This window comes from Hippoglossus hippoglossus, chromosome 22 (assembly GCF_009819705.1).
Source record: "Hippoglossus hippoglossus isolate fHipHip1 chromosome 22, fHipHip1.pri, whole genome shotgun sequence".
NCBI lineage: Eukaryota > Metazoa > Chordata > Actinopteri > Pleuronectiformes > Pleuronectidae > Hippoglossus > Hippoglossus hippoglossus.
The window spans coordinates 16,186,289-16,205,080 of record NC_047172.1 but is presented as its reverse complement, the minus strand read 5'-3'; the positions used below and the strand labels follow the sequence as shown (position 1 = coordinate 16,205,080).

General features: G+C 40.7%; 2 protein-coding genes and 2 long non-coding RNA genes across 5 annotated transcripts in view; 3 read left to right on the top strand and 1 right to left on the bottom strand.

The window, feature by feature from the left end:
- Positions 1–314: 314 nt before the first annotated feature.
- On the top strand, positions 315–4,380 carry LOC117755624. Its single transcript, XR_004612634.1, has 2 exons — positions 315–653; positions 684–4,380. It is a non-coding gene; the product is annotated as an uncharacterized LOC117755624 (long non-coding RNA).
- Positions 2,783–4,769, bottom strand: LOC117755625. Its single transcript, XR_004612635.1, has 3 exons — positions 4,759–4,769; positions 4,512–4,513; positions 2,783–2,870 (listed from the first exon to the last, which is right to left on the bottom strand). It is a non-coding gene; the product is annotated as an uncharacterized LOC117755625 (long non-coding RNA).
- A 2,339-nt stretch (positions 4,770–7,108) lies between these two features.
- On the top strand, positions 7,109–10,876 carry cln8 (CLN8 transmembrane ER and ERGIC protein). The gene is made up of 3 exons (XM_034575584.1): positions 7,109–7,184; positions 7,514–8,181; positions 8,632–10,876. The coding sequence occupies exons 2-3, from the start codon at positions 7,639–7,641 to the stop codon at positions 8,956–8,958; spliced, it is 870 nt and encodes a 289-aa protein (XP_034431475.1). The 5' UTR covers positions 7,109–7,184; positions 7,514–7,638; the 3' UTR covers positions 8,959–10,876.
- Positions 10,877–12,268: 1,392 nt separating this feature from the next.
- Positions 12,269–18,792, top strand: part of arhgef10 (Rho guanine nucleotide exchange factor (GEF) 10) — a 56,352-nt gene continuing 49,828 nt past the window's right edge. For both annotated transcript variants that reach the window (XM_034576377.1, XM_034576375.1), the window contains exon 1: positions 12,269–12,443. The gene's annotated coding sequence lies outside the window, so the exon portion shown is untranslated. The remainder of the gene's footprint in view (positions 12,444–18,792) is intronic.

Sequence of the window (18,792 nt, the reverse complement as noted above, 5' to 3'; positions counted from 1 at the left end):
CAAGTGTTAGATGAAGTGGACATTTCCACATATGTTACAATTGGATGCACAATGTTAACAACTTCATATGAAGACGAATTTGCAACAAAATATTTAATTACACCTACTACCTGCCAGGTGTAACTGCAACGTAGCTAATTGTACCAACTGACAAGCTAATGTTAGCTTGCTATACGTGACAAGTTCAGATTTAAGCGTTAATGAACACCTGAAATGTATTCAACACACTGTATCTGACTGATGAGAGCTTCAAAGACAGCGAGTTGACCGGGAAGCGTCACCAACCGGATGTTGCGTGCTTGTTCTCAGTCATGATTTCATCTATTCTTTCGTTTTTCACTGCAAAACAGAACACACGACGTTGGACCTCGTGTCCTTTACCAGGCTTAAAGGGACTTCTCTTGCGATATATTTTGAATTTACCATGCTAGCTACTTTTCCTAGAAACATAAAGGCCTGAGGAGACAAGTTTTTGCGCTACAACTCGATTTAGTAAATCCCCAGTTTGAAATCACCACGTAGATTCTAAAAACTCAGGAGGGACATGAGGGACATGGTGGTGGATTTACGAATTCCTGGTGCAACCCATATCCTGGTATGTGACACGGTAGTACGAAAAACCACACTGAAGTGGTGGGGCCTTGAATTAAAGTGTCCCCACTTGTCACAGAGTTTACTCCCAGTTATAGAAAATAAGCTAGTCTTGAGCAGAAGCCAAAACGCTGCTGCTCTTTCTTCCGCATCGCCGAGCTAAAGACTGTAGTCTGTTGGTAAAAACTTTGAATAATCAATCAACTAAATGGTGCTGCTTTTTATTTAATCAATACAGTACTTGACAAACAATCAATGCGACACAGTGTCCTGTTAGCAGATCGATACATCACTTAAAACTCTATTTTTATGACTATTTTTGGTTGATTAATTGTGCCAGTGTGCCTGGCATCATTAAGCGTTGGACCAGGGAGATTCATCATAGAGCATTAACAAGAAAAGTACACTTCTGTGAATTGTAGCTCACGCAGAGATACAAATAGTCCCTGTGTCATCAGCACTCTGTTGAAACATATTTTAGATACCATAGCATATAATTTAACTTTTTGTGCTACAGATTGTATTTTTGATAAATACAATCCTAATTTTTTAACCGTATAGGCTCTTTGGTAAATTTAAGAAGACACAAAACAAAAAAGGCTCTGAATCCTTCAGATGAGTTCAAACCGACTTTTTCAACCATTTTCAGTTGCCCTTGATTCAACTTTGACCAGAATGACAGAAAATCTCTTCAGACATCAACTTTTCACTACATCAGAATGGAATGTTCACTTTTAATTTATCATCAACTCTTGTAGCAGAACTCAGATGATACATTTCAGAGAGCTAAGAAATATTTACACTCTAACAAATCGCCAAGTAACCAAATTCATCAGTAGAGTGTTTCTGATATGTCATGCCATTCTTCAGTTTAAGTAAAACACACACACACACACTCATCTATAGTTCTGCCCTTTTGTTCATACAGAGGCAGGGACCTTTAACAGCATGACAGCAGGTTTCTGGAAAGCGTCTGGGTGTGTGATGCCAGGCAGTTGGCAGAGCTGAGACGTTCCCCTGCTGTTGCCACAGTGGCAGGCAGACGGGGTAGAGACAGACTCGGCCTGACATATGCTGGCTTAGAGGAGACGAGAGCTCCGCACTGAGCCCCAAACCGCTGGTGTTGTGTGCTGTTGTGTAGCTGCGAGGCTGTTTCTGTGTGCAGCGCTGGGCGCTGGGCTGGGTATTTTTTCCAGCCTGCCTTTGACTAAGCAAAGCAGCTTATGTAAGATTTCAGGGTCCTTGGTGAGATCAAGCAAACAGCCTCTGAGGCCCTTCAAAGCTTATGTTGATAGATGTTTTGCTGAATAGTGGCCTACACTGTAAAACTTAAGTATCAGCACTGTACAAAATTCAATCTCTGCTGGGCTAGTTTCACCGAGGGCTGTCATCGAAACATCAGAGCCATTTTCTCTCATATGCAAATCGATCGGGGCGGTGGAAAAAAAAAAGAACTGTATCCACCGCCTTGGTTCGGGTTAAAGCATTTCTCTCGCTTCTCCTAGAGGCTTTCTCTGCTCATAGCTGCGATGAGACCATTTTTCTAGTTAGACCGTGGCTGAACCATTTTAAATAGCAAAATGAGATCAGTGCCAGAAGTCAAGGGGGTGCGGAAAATGTTGAAAAGGATTTGTGCAATAGAGACACAGGCTTTAGTAAATTCGCAGCGATACAGTCAGAAGTAAGGCAGTTATCATATATTTAGTTTCAGATCAATTTCCTTTCCAGGAAAAAAAACTATCTTGGTACCTTGAAACACTCTCAGAGCCGTTTCCTTAGCTGTGAACAACATCTTTCTGCTGTAATGATTATAAGTCAGAAGAAGTGTTTTTTACCCTTTTACTCACTTTTGTCCAAACAGGTAACACTTTTAGGTGGACAGCTATAATGGCCTCCGGTTGACAAAGTGATTTTGTATTTTCTTGCAGTGTGGCTGTATGTTTTCTTATCTTTATTCCAGAGTGTTGTTTTTGGTTTGAGAGCAGGACTTATTGATTTCACGTTCAGATTTTGTAATGCTCTCACTCAAAGCCCTGCGCTCGCACTCAAATATACGCTGCTTGTGCTTAGATTTATTTGCGCAACAAGTCTGTTCAATCCCCATCCAGTAGAATGCCAGGTGTCACTTTCGCTTTTGGTACTGTTCCTATAAAATACAGGGGGGAAAGAAACAGGGCACCATATATTTTTTGTTTTATAGCTGCTATAGCTACAGTGTTCCCATAATGGAAATATCTTGAGATCCTTGATTTTGCTGCTCCATGTTGACCAGAGATCTACTGGACTCCTGCTCCGTGAAGGTGTCGTGAAGGTTCTTCTTCAAACACACAGACAGAATGCCAGCGTAAGCCGTGGAGGGCGCGAGTGCATATACCCGGTAAAAGTAACCACCCTTACAGGACTCTCAAAGACAATAAGCTAACACACCCTCATTTATGATGGGACAATTTGGCTTGTCATCACTACATCTGGCATTCTATTGAATGGGGATTTTAGACAGACTTGTTGCACAAAAAATGCAGAAGTAAAAAAATCCGAGAGCAGACGTGCATGGAAGCAGTGTGAGCACGAGAAGTAGAGTTGAAGCTGGAGCGCAGGAAATCTAAGCGCAAGCAGGGTATATTTGAGTGAAAGCACAACAAAAAATCTGAATGTGAAGTCCTGTTTTCAAACTGAAAGACCAAGCTCTTGTAAAGATAGGAAGAAAAAAAAACATATGGCTGTTTATACCTTTGGTTGTTGTACACTTGCGTGGTGCATATGGTGCTGTGAGCAGTGGAGGATTCCCTCACTTGGCAGAAAGAAGCTGTAGTCATTTTTTAGATTAAAGATCATGGTACTCAAACATGTCACCTCCCGAAAAAACCAGAGGGCAGAAAATGCCATCAATGTCACATTTAATATAATGAGGGCAGCAAATAACTACAAGTGCCATCTTTATCCAGCATACTGTAAAATCATGACTCCACACACGCCGCATATCCATCAGTTTTGTGTAAGAGGACCATTCCAACCATCTCCCTCTGTATTTCTATAATTTCAACCCATATCTTGACATTCTGTGGCCTCCCTTCCAGTATGTGACTGTCTGTCCACTTCTGACTCTTGAACCCATGATGTGAAACGTTTCAAGGGGACTTATTTTTCATGCCGTGGAAACAGCGTCAGACTCACTTGGAGATATTAGCCTGATATACAACACTTCCTTGAACCTGGAATGTGAGACAACTCTATAATTACGAGATAAAAAGGAAAAAATGTAGTGGTTTAGCTAAAACTATTTTCATCTCTTGTATATCATATCTATAGTGAGGATGAATATAATTCCAAATATTCATTATTTGTAAAGAAATATATATATAGATATATAAATATATAATATATGCTTCATTGAAAACATGACTATTTTCTGCTCTTGTTCATGTTTTGTTTTCATTTTTACTTTGTTATGGTTATTTTATAAGCTGATATGATGGCATGCGAAATACTGATTCTGAATGTAGGCTTTTGTTTTTGTCAGAGACGACCACACTGCCCCACTGATGTACATTTGTTACGTATTTATTTCAGTCGACCACATATGCATTTCTCAGTGTGTGTTTTTTCAGTGCGAGTTACTGTATCACAGGGTTACTTTTGTATTATTTGAGTCGTTTGCAACAACATATGCATCTCCCTCCATTCTTTCCTAGCTGAGCTATTGAAAGACTTTTGAGTAGTTTGATCATTGCTGAGGTCATCACATGTAAATAATTCAGCGATTAAATTTTTGGAGAAAAAGTTTGGAAACGTTTGTCTGTGTCATTTCTTTGAAAAAAACCTCAGTCAGTTGCTCTCACGGCAAAATAAGTTGGTCCAATGTTATGAGTTGATTTATAATAAACCCCTTAAAGATTTAATTTCATATTGTCAGACTCAACAGCTATTTATTGCCTCAGCTAATAACAGTATTCTCAGTGGTATTAGCTCACAGGAGGAGCTCAATGAGTTAATCAAATTGTTCTTGACAATCCATGTATTTTCTATCTGCTCAACAAATTAGTAGTGAGATAAAGATGAAGGGGAGCTTTGCAGCATCAAAGAAATGAAAATTACTTCTGACTGTTCTTGGTTAGGTGAGGCAGGAAGGTCACCAGCGACTTGGCATTTACACCTATCAGCCATAACATTAACATTAACATCACAGATAATTAGTATTTCTTGACTTAGTCGAGCCATGAAGCCTCAGCAGATGACAGGGTTTAATGCTGATTGGGATAGAATATACTTTCATTTCATATGTGCTGCTATTTTGTTCATTTTGGCAAGTGTGAGTCAACTCACCTATGTGTGTAAGTCATTAAAAAATAATTTTGGTCCGGGAACCCCCCAGGGTCTTTGAGGGGTTTCCAGGGAGGTCCCTGGCAAAAGGGGAAATCATTTACTTACTTACAAATTGTCTGCTTGGAATAGACTGTTTGCTTGGCCTGTGGTAATGCTGTTTGCAGCTTTCTTTCTGAAACTGCAAAAGTGACCTGCAGTACCTGCAGTCCACATGAACCTGAAGCTGTGCCTCCTCTGCTACACAAAGAGCTGGTCACCTGTTTATTCTGTGAAGTTTGGTAGCTCAGCTCAGTATGAAGAACTCCAAGTTTATTAATAATGAACGTATCACGTGTCCAGGATATTTCACACTGCACCCTTAACAATACACATAACAACCGGGAAGCTGAAAAATGAACAGTTCTCGAGAAAGGCGAGCCAGACAGAATGTATGACTATTTTGGTCCTGAATTTTAATGCACTTCCTGTAGTATAACATCTAAAAGCATCAAAATCTTGTAAAATTTGGGTCTGTGGTCTAATTTGTGTCACTTTTGGGGTCCCTGACATGCAAACCTTTGAGAGCCACTGTCACATCCAACATGATCTGTCCAACTTGCAACACCGCTGCAGACAGTGAAATGGTGTTTTGTGAAAAGTATGCTATGCAGTTTTGTTACATAGTTTTCACAAATCCCGGTGTGAAGGTAATCTGATTCAGGCCCATTACAAGACAAGAGCAGGGTTCCTGTGCCATACCCATGATTCCACTGTCAGCTTTGTCATATTTGGTTTACTTGTCAAATAAAATTGTCATATGTTGATTTAAATTCAGATTCCTTTTCTAAAATGTGGATACTTGATGCTTTCAACATTTCTGCAGGAAGTCGGGGATCTGAACATACATCAGGACTCGAACTTCAACTTTAAAAATCCAAACTTTCCAAGATATTCGTCTCACAGGCGCTGCACACGGGTCTTCAGTTGTTCTGGCAGATGATTAAACCTCCCCTATCTCTGAAGTTAGGCCAGGCTATGCTTTGAATTCCCAAACACCGTGTGCTAATGAGAATGATAAAGGTGTAGGTTTCGCAGCAAAAGTTGTCTGACTCTGAACACTGCAATTTTCAAACCCCCAAAAGTTTTAATATATGCAACAATTTGGCCTGTAGGCTGTTTGTCAGGAAAACAAAAAGGTGTAATTTGTCCCACTCAACGAAGCGAACAGGAGAGTTAGGAAGATGTCAATCCTTTAAATGCAAGTCAGAAAAATGGGTTTATCTATGCATTTACTTAAACCAAACTTCTGATTGTTTTTCATTTATTCTTGTAAGGGATTTTTTGGCAGATGTCACAAACAATCAGATATTCAGCATCCATCATTTAAATAATACTACATTCATAGTACTCAACTAAACTCATTTGCCCTGTCTCACACATATGAGGTGATGTTGTCATCTGCTGGACAAAGAGAGAATTGCAGGCTTTGTTCAAATAAATGATATTTGGATCTGCACCAAATTACACACACTCATAAATATCAGCCCCTGTCTAATGTATTTTTTTTGCTTGATTTATTAGGTGCAATAAATATCTTATAGATCATAACTGAGATCAAATCATATTTCAAGTCAGTTCAATTCTTAATACAGAGTATTCATAAGAGCCACAGAGTGTGTGCAATTCCTGATGTGTTTATTTATTTATTGTTGGTAATGTCAACTTCTTTTATATTCCGGTATTAAATGACTTGCTCATTGAACCATGTAGCTCCAAAAGGCTGCAGCACACATCACAAACCACAGCATAAGCATGAATCTGTAGAGAAATGTATTATATGCTGGTAAATATTAGATAGATAGATAGATAGATAGATAGATAGATACTTTATTGATCCTGAGGGAAATGTAGGGACATTAATCAGCATCAAAGGTTTTTATAAAACAATATTGTATGTAATACAGAGATTTATTTTTACTTTTAATAATCATGTTATTCCAAATGCAGCAAAAAGTGACTTCGGCCTCATTCCTGCACTTTTATAAACAGTCCATGTTCCTGCAGCACTGAACTGATATTTAAAGGAACAGCCGACAACCAATAGGATTATGACTCCTTACAGTGTGGACCAATGGGAGTTCCGGGAAGTTGAACAGAGGGCGTGACTTCCTGTTCTGCGGTCATATGACCAAATTGAAGTCGTATGATGTAAGTTGTGTTTGTGTCTTCGTCTCTCTGCTCGGGCGAGTTCAGGGGAGATCGTCTCTGTTCAGAATGAACCGCACAGTTCGGTGAGTAGATAGCGCTTCTTCTGACTTCCTGGTGTTTTCTGGAGCTGCAGCCAGCTTCACGCTCGTGTGTGTTGTTTGTGCTAATGTGCTAACAACTCCGTGAACTTTACCTTGACTCATCGTGTTTTTAAATGATAAAAGTTTGTCTCTTTACTTGTAATTTTGAAGTTACCGCAAACAGTGTGTGTTCATTGAAGCTACACAGCTTTAAAAGGGGTTGTTCTTAAATCAAACGGAGTTAAACGTGTAGCATAGCTAAGCTAGTTGTTTGTTGTCGTAGTGTTGTGTTCTATTCATGTTCAGTGTATGATGTGTTGTGTCATCTTCAGGTGTTCTGCACGTGACCCGCACGCCATGCACGTGCCACGCTCTGCTCACAGACCCACCCGCAGCTGAGGCCCCCCCACTCGATTCACCTTATAGCTCCAGTGTCCCCCCTCCCCTCCCCACCATCATGGATCCAGACCTGCAGCCCAGTCCTCTGCTCTCCCAGCCCAGTGCGGAGTACTTCCAATGGGACCTTCGCCTCCAGCTCATCGGCCTGGGATTCAGCTTCTATGCAGCAGCCTTCCTCCTCTCTCACCTCCTGTCCCTGGCTCTGTCCCGCACCTACAATGCCCTCCCCGCCAAGGAGAAGGTCTTCTGGAACCTTGCAGCCACCCGGGCGGTGTTCGGCATCCAGAGCACCGTGGCCGGTCTCCGGGCGCTGACTGAGGACTCCATGTTGACCAGAGACAAAGTGAGAGGACAAGAGGACTGGTCGTGGTTTAACGTCCTCACAGCCACGGGGTTCTTCATGTTTGAGAATTTTGCACTACACGCCTCCAGTGTGGTATTCAGGTCATTTGACCTCCCACTGGCGACACACCATTTCTTCGCCCTGTCAGGGTATGCGGGGGCGGTGGTGTGGGACTCCCATGGACACTACCTGCCGATGGTTACGCTGCTGCTGGAGATAAGCACGCCGTTCACCTGTATATCCTGGATGTTACTGAAGGTAGGGGCCTTAAATCACATTGTCATGAGTTAAACCACTCTTCCTCACTTTGCTCCATAGATATCTTGCACATTTTTCTTTGCATTGTCACGATTCTGAGAAATTGCAAGTACCTAATCTTTCTATTACAAGTGCAGGTACCATACCAGCATCTTAGGGCTGTAGTTGCATCTGATACTATTAATTTATCATCTTTGCCTTATAAATTACAAGATACCTTATCAGGTTTCACTTCCTCTTCCTGTGCACCTTATGACCGTTCCTGTCAGAAATAGACTTTAGCCTCCCTCAATAGAGGAAGTTTAAATTAAACCTTTACACTTCCTCCTGAAACTTTTGACCCAAAACACATAAGCTACACAGATGTAAAGTACATACAAAATGTTATGGTATTAAAAATGAGCTTTCGACAATGTAATGAACTTTTCTGTGTTTCTTTCACCTAAACAGGCCGGCTGGGCACGCACCCTGATCTGGAGAGCTAACCAGTGGGTGATGATCCACATGTTCCACTGTCGCATGGTGCTCACCTACCACCTCTGGTGGGTAACCTTCACCCACTGGGGGGACGTGAACACCCACATTGCCCTGCTCCCGCGCCTGCTTTTCTTCACTGGCCTTGCTCTGCTCACGCTCATCCTCAACCCCATCTGGACGCAGAAGAAGACCATGCAGCTGCTCAAGCCTGTGGACTGGAATTTTGGCAACAAGCCGGCTACCTTAAACAGGGCTGCGGACGGCGAGTCTGGGGTTTCCATCAAACCTCATGCCAGCTAAGGGGCAACTGAGGAGGTCCTTTCTTATCTGACGGATGCCATGTTTGCTTTTACTTATTCTTTTATGATGGATGTTTGAAGTTACTTTTAACATGATATTAATATGGATATTTTCAAGACTCATTCTTTTTAAAGCAACACAATGTAGTTTATAAAACGGCTTTGAAATCATTTACACTCTTAAAATTTGGAGAGAATTACATTGCCCTATGTAACTCTGGTGTATCGTGCAGGAACAATTGCAACAGGCTTTATGAGAGAAAGTGACGGTGTAAGAAACCGAAGCGACAGCGGTGTAAAAACTACGTTAAAATAATTGTTTAATTGGTTTGGGCAGTTTTTTTTTATTTTTTATGCTCCGCTGTCAACTTGTGTTTACGACACTGATAAAAGCGTTTGTCATCCCTTTCACCTGTAGGGGGATCCTGAGTGTAGTCGAGAGCAATTCTTACATTGTGTTGCTTTTAGTCCCTGATCTGAAACCCATCTAGATAAACATTGCCTCCCATCAGGTTTTACTTTCTGACAGTTGTCATGTAGGTTTTAGTTTTTTTTTTTTTTATAATCTTAAGAAAAGACAATTCATTTTACATCTGGTTTGCTCTTCAAAGGTATGTGTGGTTGTGTAAGGCAGTGTAATGGGTCACTGCTTGAATGGGTCACCTTCAAACACTGGATTGTGAAAGATCCATTCTACCAGTTTAAGAACGGTTTATTCACAGTAGGGCAAATATATATAAGATAGCAAATCTAGCAAGAGCCATTCAAAAGTACAAACTTAAAAATTTGAATCCTGTTTACTCGAAAGAAAAATCCGCCCACAGAGTTAACTGATTTGACTTATTGTGCAGAAGAAATGTTAGTGTTGTCAGACCGTTTGAAGCTACTGCACACTTACAGTTTTTTGAGATTTACATCCTGTTGTGTTTGAGGAGGTGTTCCACTGTTAATCTCTTTGCAGCCACAGCTGCTTCTGGTTTGCTGCTGTTTATAGTTGAGTCCTGTTAGGCTGTCAGTGAAAGATGACCAGTAGTAACACGTTGTCAGCTCGGGGGAGACATGAGAGAGGAGAGGTTGTGCTCCTTCTCAGTAGTCATCCAACGACTCTGCCGTAAAGTCACGTCAAGAATGTGGCCTTTGTCTTCTGGGGCTTTTACAACAGATAGTCAGCCCTTATTGGGCAGTGTAGGCAAGAAAACTGAATTATGCTTAAAGCATTAGGTTCTGAAGGTTATTCATTAGCGCTAGTGAATACTAAGTGGATAATGACATGAGTCAAATCATGATTCTCATTCAGAGGGAACTATTTATTGTGGCCATGAGAGGAAAAAGCCTTTAACGAATCTTCTTTACGGTGGAAGACAAATCAGGTCTGGTTCACTCCACAAAGGCTCTATTGTTCAGAATGGAGATGTAATGTGACAAAATGGAAGCAGTACTGATGCAGAATAACCATGAAACCATGCTTGTTCCTGGTTTCACACTGACAATAATTTGAATTAGAAATGTTTTGATATAGTTTATGCTTATTCCTACTCAACCCGCATCAATATTTCAATATGTATTTTTTGTTTTTCTGCACAATGTAATTGCTCTTGGCCTTGAGTGTTTGATGTGTATGTCACAGAAAATTTGCATTTAAATGTCAGACTTTCTGGTCTTTCTACCATCTGTCACATTTCTCAGTGCGTTGAGTATCTGTATTGTTACTGTACCTCATAGCTAATTATGTTAATAAGCACTCATGTATTTTACACTGCTGGTGACTGAATTGAGCTCAATTCGACAAGCTCAATTTGTAGCAGCGAAATATTGTCATCAGATCCGTTATACACATGTGAAATAATCATTTGATCTCTTACCGTATGTGTGAGCCTAAAAATGACCAACAGACTATATTCTATTTACACTCTGCATTTTCATTGGTTTTTATGATGGTTTAGATACAGTGTACTGTATTATAATGGGATGGGTTGGTGGTGGTATAAGCTCCATAGCATTCAACATCCTGTTTTAGTTGGAGTTGCACACTGTTTACTCTCAAACAGAATTGTTTCCATAGGTTTGGTTCATACTTGAATGTTTCATGGTTGTTCATCTGCCTGTAGGTGGCAGCATGACAGAAAATATGCATCCTAGATTTTGGTTTAACCACACATAAGCTTGACAATTTTTTTTTCCACTTCAGGGTGACTCCAAAGCACCAACACAGCGGTTTTAACAGGCTTGTCTTAAAGTTGTTTTATTAAAGTAAACTGTTGAAGATGATGAAAAGTTGTTTTCTATTTTAGTAACATTCAATAAAACCAAGTAATCATATGAGGAAAAAAAATAATTTAAGTGTCTTTTTTTTTCCCATAAAGAAATCTTTTGGGGAATTTTTGAAGTATGTAGTTTTATGTTGCACATACACACATGCAGGTTTGAGAGCTATCCTCATTAGGACTTTGAATTGACTTCCATTCATTGTGGACAGCCTAATCAAAACCTTTTACCTTTCCTTAACCTATCCACAATTCACATCTTACTTTTAACCTTAATCTTAGTTAAAGTTAGGGGTAAGATAAGAGCTGAACATAACCTTAACAATAGTTACTGCTTGCCTTGCCTTACCCTACCCTTAACATAACCTAAACCTTACATAAACCATAGTTACTGCTTGCCTTACCCTAACCTTTACCTAAACCAAACTTAACCATAGTTACTGCTTGCTTAACCCTTACTCTAACCTTAACCTAACCTTAAGGTAAACCTAGCCTAGCCGAATCTTAGAATATGTCCTCCCCTCACGATTTAATGATTTACATTACAGGATCTTAATGTGACGATATAAACAGATTTGGAACCAGCAACCTAAGAAGTCAAATATCCATGTTGCCTGACAAAGTAGAGATTTAACACAAATATGGAGATGCAAACCCTGTCCACGTGACATATAGGCTACAACAGTGGAAAGCCTGCACAGCTCCATTGGAAAATCAGTGCAAACCAGTCGACCCATTGTTTTCAAGTAAAGGATTTACACCTCTGTCGCTTACTCTCTTTTTCTCACACACACACACTAACACACGCACTCACTTCCACTACACTCGAACACAACATCAGTCTCCGGACAGCTGTTTTCGAGGGGGGGTGGGGTGGGGGGGGCACCTCACACGTCACGTGAGCACTGAGGAACTCCTCCGGTCCCGGTCCCATCGGAGAAGGCGTCGGAGGCTTGACTGATGCCCGGGACAGCCAATCAGAGCTTCCCTCAGTGCGCCCTGCGGCCAATCAGCTACCAGGAGGAGGTGTAGTTTTCATGGATGGAGTCAGCTCGGTACGAAGGCAGAGAAGTTAACAGAAGGACAGCGGAGGACAACTGGATGTTTGGATGTAGTTGTTATTCCTGAAGTCGTGTCACGGTCAGGAATGCATCAGGTCTGACATTTACACGGTTTTACAGGAAGGAATACGAGCATTCGTTTGGGGGAAAGCCATTAAATGGTGAGTTGAGGACATTTCTTTTTTAAGTTTCTGAGAAAGTTGGAAACATCCTAACTTTTCTGCTAGCTGTTTGCGTTCCAATTCAAACAGGCGCCATTAGCCGGCTAATTCATTGATAAAAAACGAACTGGGACGTGTTCGTGTTGTGTGTGAAACGTGTGACCTGCGTGTATTTAGTGTGGAGAGCAGTGTGTTGGGACATGGCTATAACGTGGCGCCTCAGGCTCACTGTCAGGATGCCAACAAGCTGGAATACCTGCCACAACACAGACAGCCACTGCTTTTAAAGCATGCTTTTATTTTTACGAACACAGAAATAAACTGTAAGAAGTTAAAATGTCCCAGTTCAACTTCTCCTGTGTTGAAGACTGAACAGGATACTTACACGTTTCCCCAGGGGTTGACTCTGTCATTAACATCATGATAGTCAGGGCTGGGAGATATGGGCAAACATTATATCAAGATAAAAGCTTTCACATCAGTCGATATCGATAGTTATCACGATAAATATCACATTATTATTTCAAAGTTAAAGTGAATGTTGTGGTTTTAAACTCTTCTTTATGAGCAAAGTGACAAACACTTGATAAACAGCAAAACATTTAACAAATCTGATAATGTTTGCACTATACATAAGCAATATGTTGATAAAAGTTTGGCTTTTGTTATGGCTATTGATGAGAATTATAACAACCTCATACTTTTCTGAACCCACTGTCCCTCTTCAAGGATGCGTATGCAGGTGTAATATGGCCCCAACAGGGATTCAAAAGCATGTCAGGTTTGTCATCTTGACTTTAACCACAACTTCATTCATATGGAAAACATATTCATTAAAAAATGTAAGAATTTCAGCTGCTTTACACACTTGCATGAACTCATTTATGGGTGAGGAAGTGCTTCTGAGCTGCAGCAGTTATCCCATCTACAAATTCAAGTAGTCATGCATAGCATTCCTCAGTGAAAAGGCCGCACAGCTCCAGTCAACTGGAAGATCAGTGCAAACAGGTAGTAAAACCTTAATTTAACTAGAAAGGCTCTTAGTAGAGTCCAAGGCCCAGAAGTCCTCTTATGAATCCGCTTTTAAATTCACTAGATCAATAGATTTTTATTTGTAGTGTAACATTGTTCCTGGAGACTCTCCTTGATCCAGACCTGCACCAAAGTTTTCATCCGTTCTCCCTTGACCTATACCACATCCTTCCACTAAGTTTTGTGGTAATTTGCCGTGTAGATTTTGTGTTATCTTGCTTACAAACATGCAAACCAACCAACAAACAAATGGACAGAGGTGAAAACATAACCTCCAAGGCAGATGTAATTAAACAATTTACCTTAGTAGTTGCCTCTTTGCACCAAAGCACCTCCAAAGAGTTTTAAAGCTGAGCTATTTAGGTTTGAATACAAAGAGTAGTTTGGTCTTGTCTGCTGTCACACACACGTGTATGTACACAAAGTCTCCACTGGTCATTTGTTTAGCAAATAACCACAGTGGCCTGGCTGCAAATACAGATGCTTAATACCCTGAGCTGCTGGGACAACACCTGAGGGAAGCTGTCAGTGGAGCACAGATCTGATTTTCCTTCCTGAAAATCACACAGTTTCCCAATGAAAGCATGCAGGTGAGACATGTAGACAGTGGGCTCTTTATGTGCGACACGTTCTCCTCATCAAACCACAGCTGCTTTGACTGAGAATGCTCTCGGGAACCTCTGGGGGGGGGGGGGGAGTGTTTTGGTGAAAGGCATGTTTACTGTTAACGGTATTTAACGTGTAAACGCTTTAAGGGACAGTGTTTAAACATCCTATCAACCCTTTTGTCATCAGCACAAAAATATGGTATAGCCTGAAACTGCAGTATCTTTTGTCAATGTCATAGTAAACGATGTACAGTCATTTAGAGGAGAAACCTGCTAATTGTTAAAGTAATTGTGACAAATCAGTACACCACGTTTTTCCAGTTGCGGCTCATGGAAATGCCCTTTGTTTACCATGACTAAGCTGCCTGAGTACACAGTGGCTGAGCGGAGGAGCATACCATTCATTTTTAGAGACCCAGTTATGGAGTCACTGTCCATCCACTACCCCACCGGCCATCCGCTGAGATAAGCCGTGGATTAGCAACACAATTCTGCAACAGCTTGGGAAAGAAGGCCACTGCTCTTCTGCAGGTGGATGTGAGAAATTGCTCACATACCACACACTTGTTTCGCAGCTGGGAACGTGTGTCAGATAAATGTCCAGCTGGAATTGAACTTGGAACATCAATTATGCAAAGTAAAGTGTGGTAGGCATCAACAAATCCTGCCAGGACCAAGACGGTTGATCCTTCTATTCAAATTCCTGTGTTGGTGCTACGCTTTGTGAATTGAGATATACAGCGGGCAAGGATAAGTAAAGTCGTAGCATTGTCTCCACACTTTGAAGTCCGTGCAATGACCAGTACGCTGACGATTAACAGTATCTTGGTTTCCAGTGCTCTTGATTGTAATCTGAATGAGTTGCTCTGTTCATCTTAAAATTCCTTCAGAGCTTAAATCTCGCCAGTCAACAAAAGCTCTTTGGAGCGGGCCGCTTATCCACTCCTCACCAAACACTATGTAGTGTTCTTCTGCTGACACGTTGGGCTCTCAAAGCTTTGGTGTGGCTCAGTGGGTGGGTGGAGACCAGTTAGGAGTGACAGCCAAGACTGCGGCTGCCTCTGTTTTTAAATGGACACCACATTTAAAATATTATGCTGCCCCAGTCTTTCATTTCGTCCTGTGAGTCCCAAACAGACCCGTTTCACTAGTTTGTCTCTTTAACTGAAAACAGACGCTGCCTCACAAGCTAAGGTCAGTGTAAAGATAACTGTAATGTAAAAATGTCATACAGCTTTCATATGTTGTGTGATGCATCATAACCACCATACCACTTAAGCCCTTTTCACCCAATTTTCTGGACATTTTCTTGAGTTCATGTCTGTTTTACCTTTTACTTGAAGAACGCGGAAGGAGATTGTCTGGGTCAGATGCGTTCACAACTACAGGAAAATGTAAATTCCTGTTGACATCATGTGTTTTTGCTGACAGCACATCAAAAATGGCATTGGGCCTTTGCCAAAAGCTCTCGAATCCCGTTGTCTTTCCAAGTTGACGTCTTTGTCGATGTTTTTATATGTCTCTTTTTCATCTTGAGATATTTATTTTTTTCAGTTTTGCGTCCATCACATGTTAGAAACATCATCACTTCCTGCTATATTCTCAAGTGGGCTAACTCAGACATTTCCCGGACATTTTACGAGGAGGCCTGCAGGACAATTTCCGGAAAATGACATTTGAGTTCAAACATAACATTTCAGGAATATATCCAGACTTAAGAACATTTCTGAGAACAGCTGCACTGTGATGGATGAAACCATGTATGTCGCTTAGCATTTACCACATTTGGCTTATAAACATGGCTTTTTTTACTTGTGGCTAACGTGCAGTACCCTCACATGTCAAATGGATCACACCTCTCACATCAGATAAAACACTGCAGACCTTCTGACCTGCTTATTTAAATTTATTTTCTAAAATCCACACCCATCAGACCCATAATTATAACTGCTCCCTGATAGCCAATACTAGACTCATCGTCTGCTTTTCTAGCTTGGTTGATTGTTCAGTGTGTTCGCTGAGGGCAGGTTATGTTACGCTGAGTAGGGGGATTTGGTGCATGAGACAAGTTTTGCTGCCATAAGAACAAAAGTAGAGGTATGTATGAGGGAGATTGTTTGCTAATCTGTGATTGATTGTGATATCTGTGTCTCGGAATATGCTTCCAGTTTGACTTTTGCTGATCCTAAAAGTAATGTCTACTTGCCTGGAGTCAGGATTCTCAGATTTAATAGTCAACTATCTTGTGCCTGTTTGTTAGCGTCCCCACCCCTTTTGAGGTCAGGGAGGGTGGGTGAAGTGTGGTATGTTGTCAAGGCGGTTTGGCCCAGATACTGTGATATTGTGAAGGTTGCTGTGTTGATCTTATATGAACTGCAGAGCTTTTTGAGTTGATATACAGTAGGGGTGTAAAAATGATGGTTCGGTACGTACCTCGTTTTTGAGGTCACGGTTCGGTACGTTTAGTAATAGTAAAATAAATATGTATTAAGGTGCAGCATGTAGAAAATTAACTATACTTAAACTGCTCAGTTATTGTATTGATGTATGATAATCATTATTAAATATATGTATTTTCATCTTTTTTTTTAACTTTTTTTATTTGCAAGCAGCAGATTTAATGCCGCAGGGAGCTGGGTTTGCACGGAACTCGTTTTTTCCTTGTCCCACCAATGTTAGTGGGACATCAATCTGGTGATGCCGTTTCAAATGAGTTGGCATATTCGATGTGCTAACAGCTACATATCCGATCGCAGTAACGCAATGTCGGCTTTTGTACTATCCACTCGTCTTTGTCCGTCGTCATTATAGTGGCTGTGAAACTGAAATGTTCCCACACAGTAGATTTAAATGATGAGGAAGGGTCTTCACACTCCTGTTTGTCTGCAGTCGCTATGACCACTAGCCTACAGCACATTCAGTCCTTGGCTAAAGCTGTCACTTCGAATCTGTGATTCATACATACATAAATAAGTTTTGCACGTGAACTCACTGCATTCGTACACGTGTGTACCGAACCGAAAAGCCCGTACCGGAAATATTTGGTTTGGATACATGTACCATTACACCCCTATTATCCAGGGTACAGGCTGTGCTACCTGGCAGAGTAGATGTATGTCAAATTGTCACGACAAGGAACCAAGCAATGTGTTTTTTTAAAGTTATTTCGCTCAGATACTCTGAGTGTGTTTTACTCATGCCAGGGATAGGGGTTCGATTTCTGTATGTTACGCAATACATAATGATGTGATAGTGGAACAATCAGCGTTAATGCTATTATTTTTCAACTCGTTCCTGCTGATTATGAAGAGACTAGAACGAGGTACCTTTTCTCCTTTTTAGTATGCAGCAGGGCACTGCCCTGTCATTCCCTGAACCTCCCCACAAATACATTACAGCACATTGCCTGTCCGTCCACTCTTTGTAAGCCTGGGATATGCTGTTTTCAGTCGATGCCTGATTACAGTAAGCCTGGTGGAAGGAGAAGATTTGGACACACCGCTCACTACGAGTCAGCCAAAGAACTCAGAAGCCAAAGACAGACGCTCACAGCAGACTACAAGTCTCTCTCTCTCTCCCTCTCTTTCACCACACTTTCCTCCAGGCTTTTGTTTATGGCTTTCAGCCCGTGTGTGGAATTCCGCTTGTCATTAAGTGTGCTACAGAAAACTCTCCAGGAGAATCGAAAGCCCTTATCAAACCAGGGTGTTTAGCACAAAAATGTGTGAGCAACTCACACAATTCCTTTCTTACAAATTGCTGCTTGCCGTAAAAAGGAAATGCGGATCAGTATTGTTAGAATTTTCTTTTTTCTTTTTTACTCGGAGGAAAACCTCTGATTTAATGTATGGACAAATATTAACATTCTCTCTTGGTGTCTATACTGTCCCACCCTCTCTGCAAATTCCACCATTCCTTGATTTTCTTTTTGTTTTTAGATCTGTTGTAAAGCACTTTGATGTCCGTATTGAAAGTGCTTACAAATAAAGTTATTATTATGATTATTGATTTTCTATTTATTTAGATGATGTAATCATTTGTGGATTATTATGTATTTAGAGAAAAATTATGTTGCTCTGGCATCGTTAAAAACGTTTAAAGGATACAATGAACACAATAAGCCAAGATCAGAAAGCCTTATATACATGTTTAAACAAAACATTGTGCCCCGCCTTATCTTGATTCCTTTGCACAGCAACGTGGAGATAAATGGAAGATCAAAAGATGCAATACGCTATAGCGCCATGCAGAGAAAGTCATGATAGGGCCTTGTTTTACCTTATGCAAGATCACCCTTAGATAAAGACAAAGAAATACATGAAGTGACTATCGTACCAAGGACGCCTTCAGAGGAAATTACTGAACTAATAATGTTATTTTGTAAGATTAGTATTCCATTAGTAATTTAAGATTATGAAGCACTGATCTCTCTCTATGTTTTATACGATTATTTTGTATATACTGTATATTTATATGTGGAGATTAGAAGTATGATTTGTACATCTGTTTTTAAGTGGATGTCCCCAAAAAGGTGAATTTATTTTTAAAGTGTCTGTTGGTGTTTTATTTTATTGTTATTATTTTTGTTTTGTTATATAAAAGAAGAAAACAATGAACCATACAATGAACTACAATGAACCATAATAAACAAATACTCCTATTGCTGTATGTGGGACATGCTTTTTTCATATACGTGGAAGTCTCAAGAA

Coding starts and splice junctions, on each gene's coding strand:
- cln8 (XM_034575584.1), top strand. CDS start 7,639: ATGGATCCAGACCTGCAGCCCAGTCCTCTGCTCTCCCAGCCCAGTGCG. Junction 8,182..8,631: donor TATCCTGGATGTTACTGAAG/GTAGGGGCCTTA, acceptor TCACCTAAACAG/GCCGGCTGGGCACGCACCCT.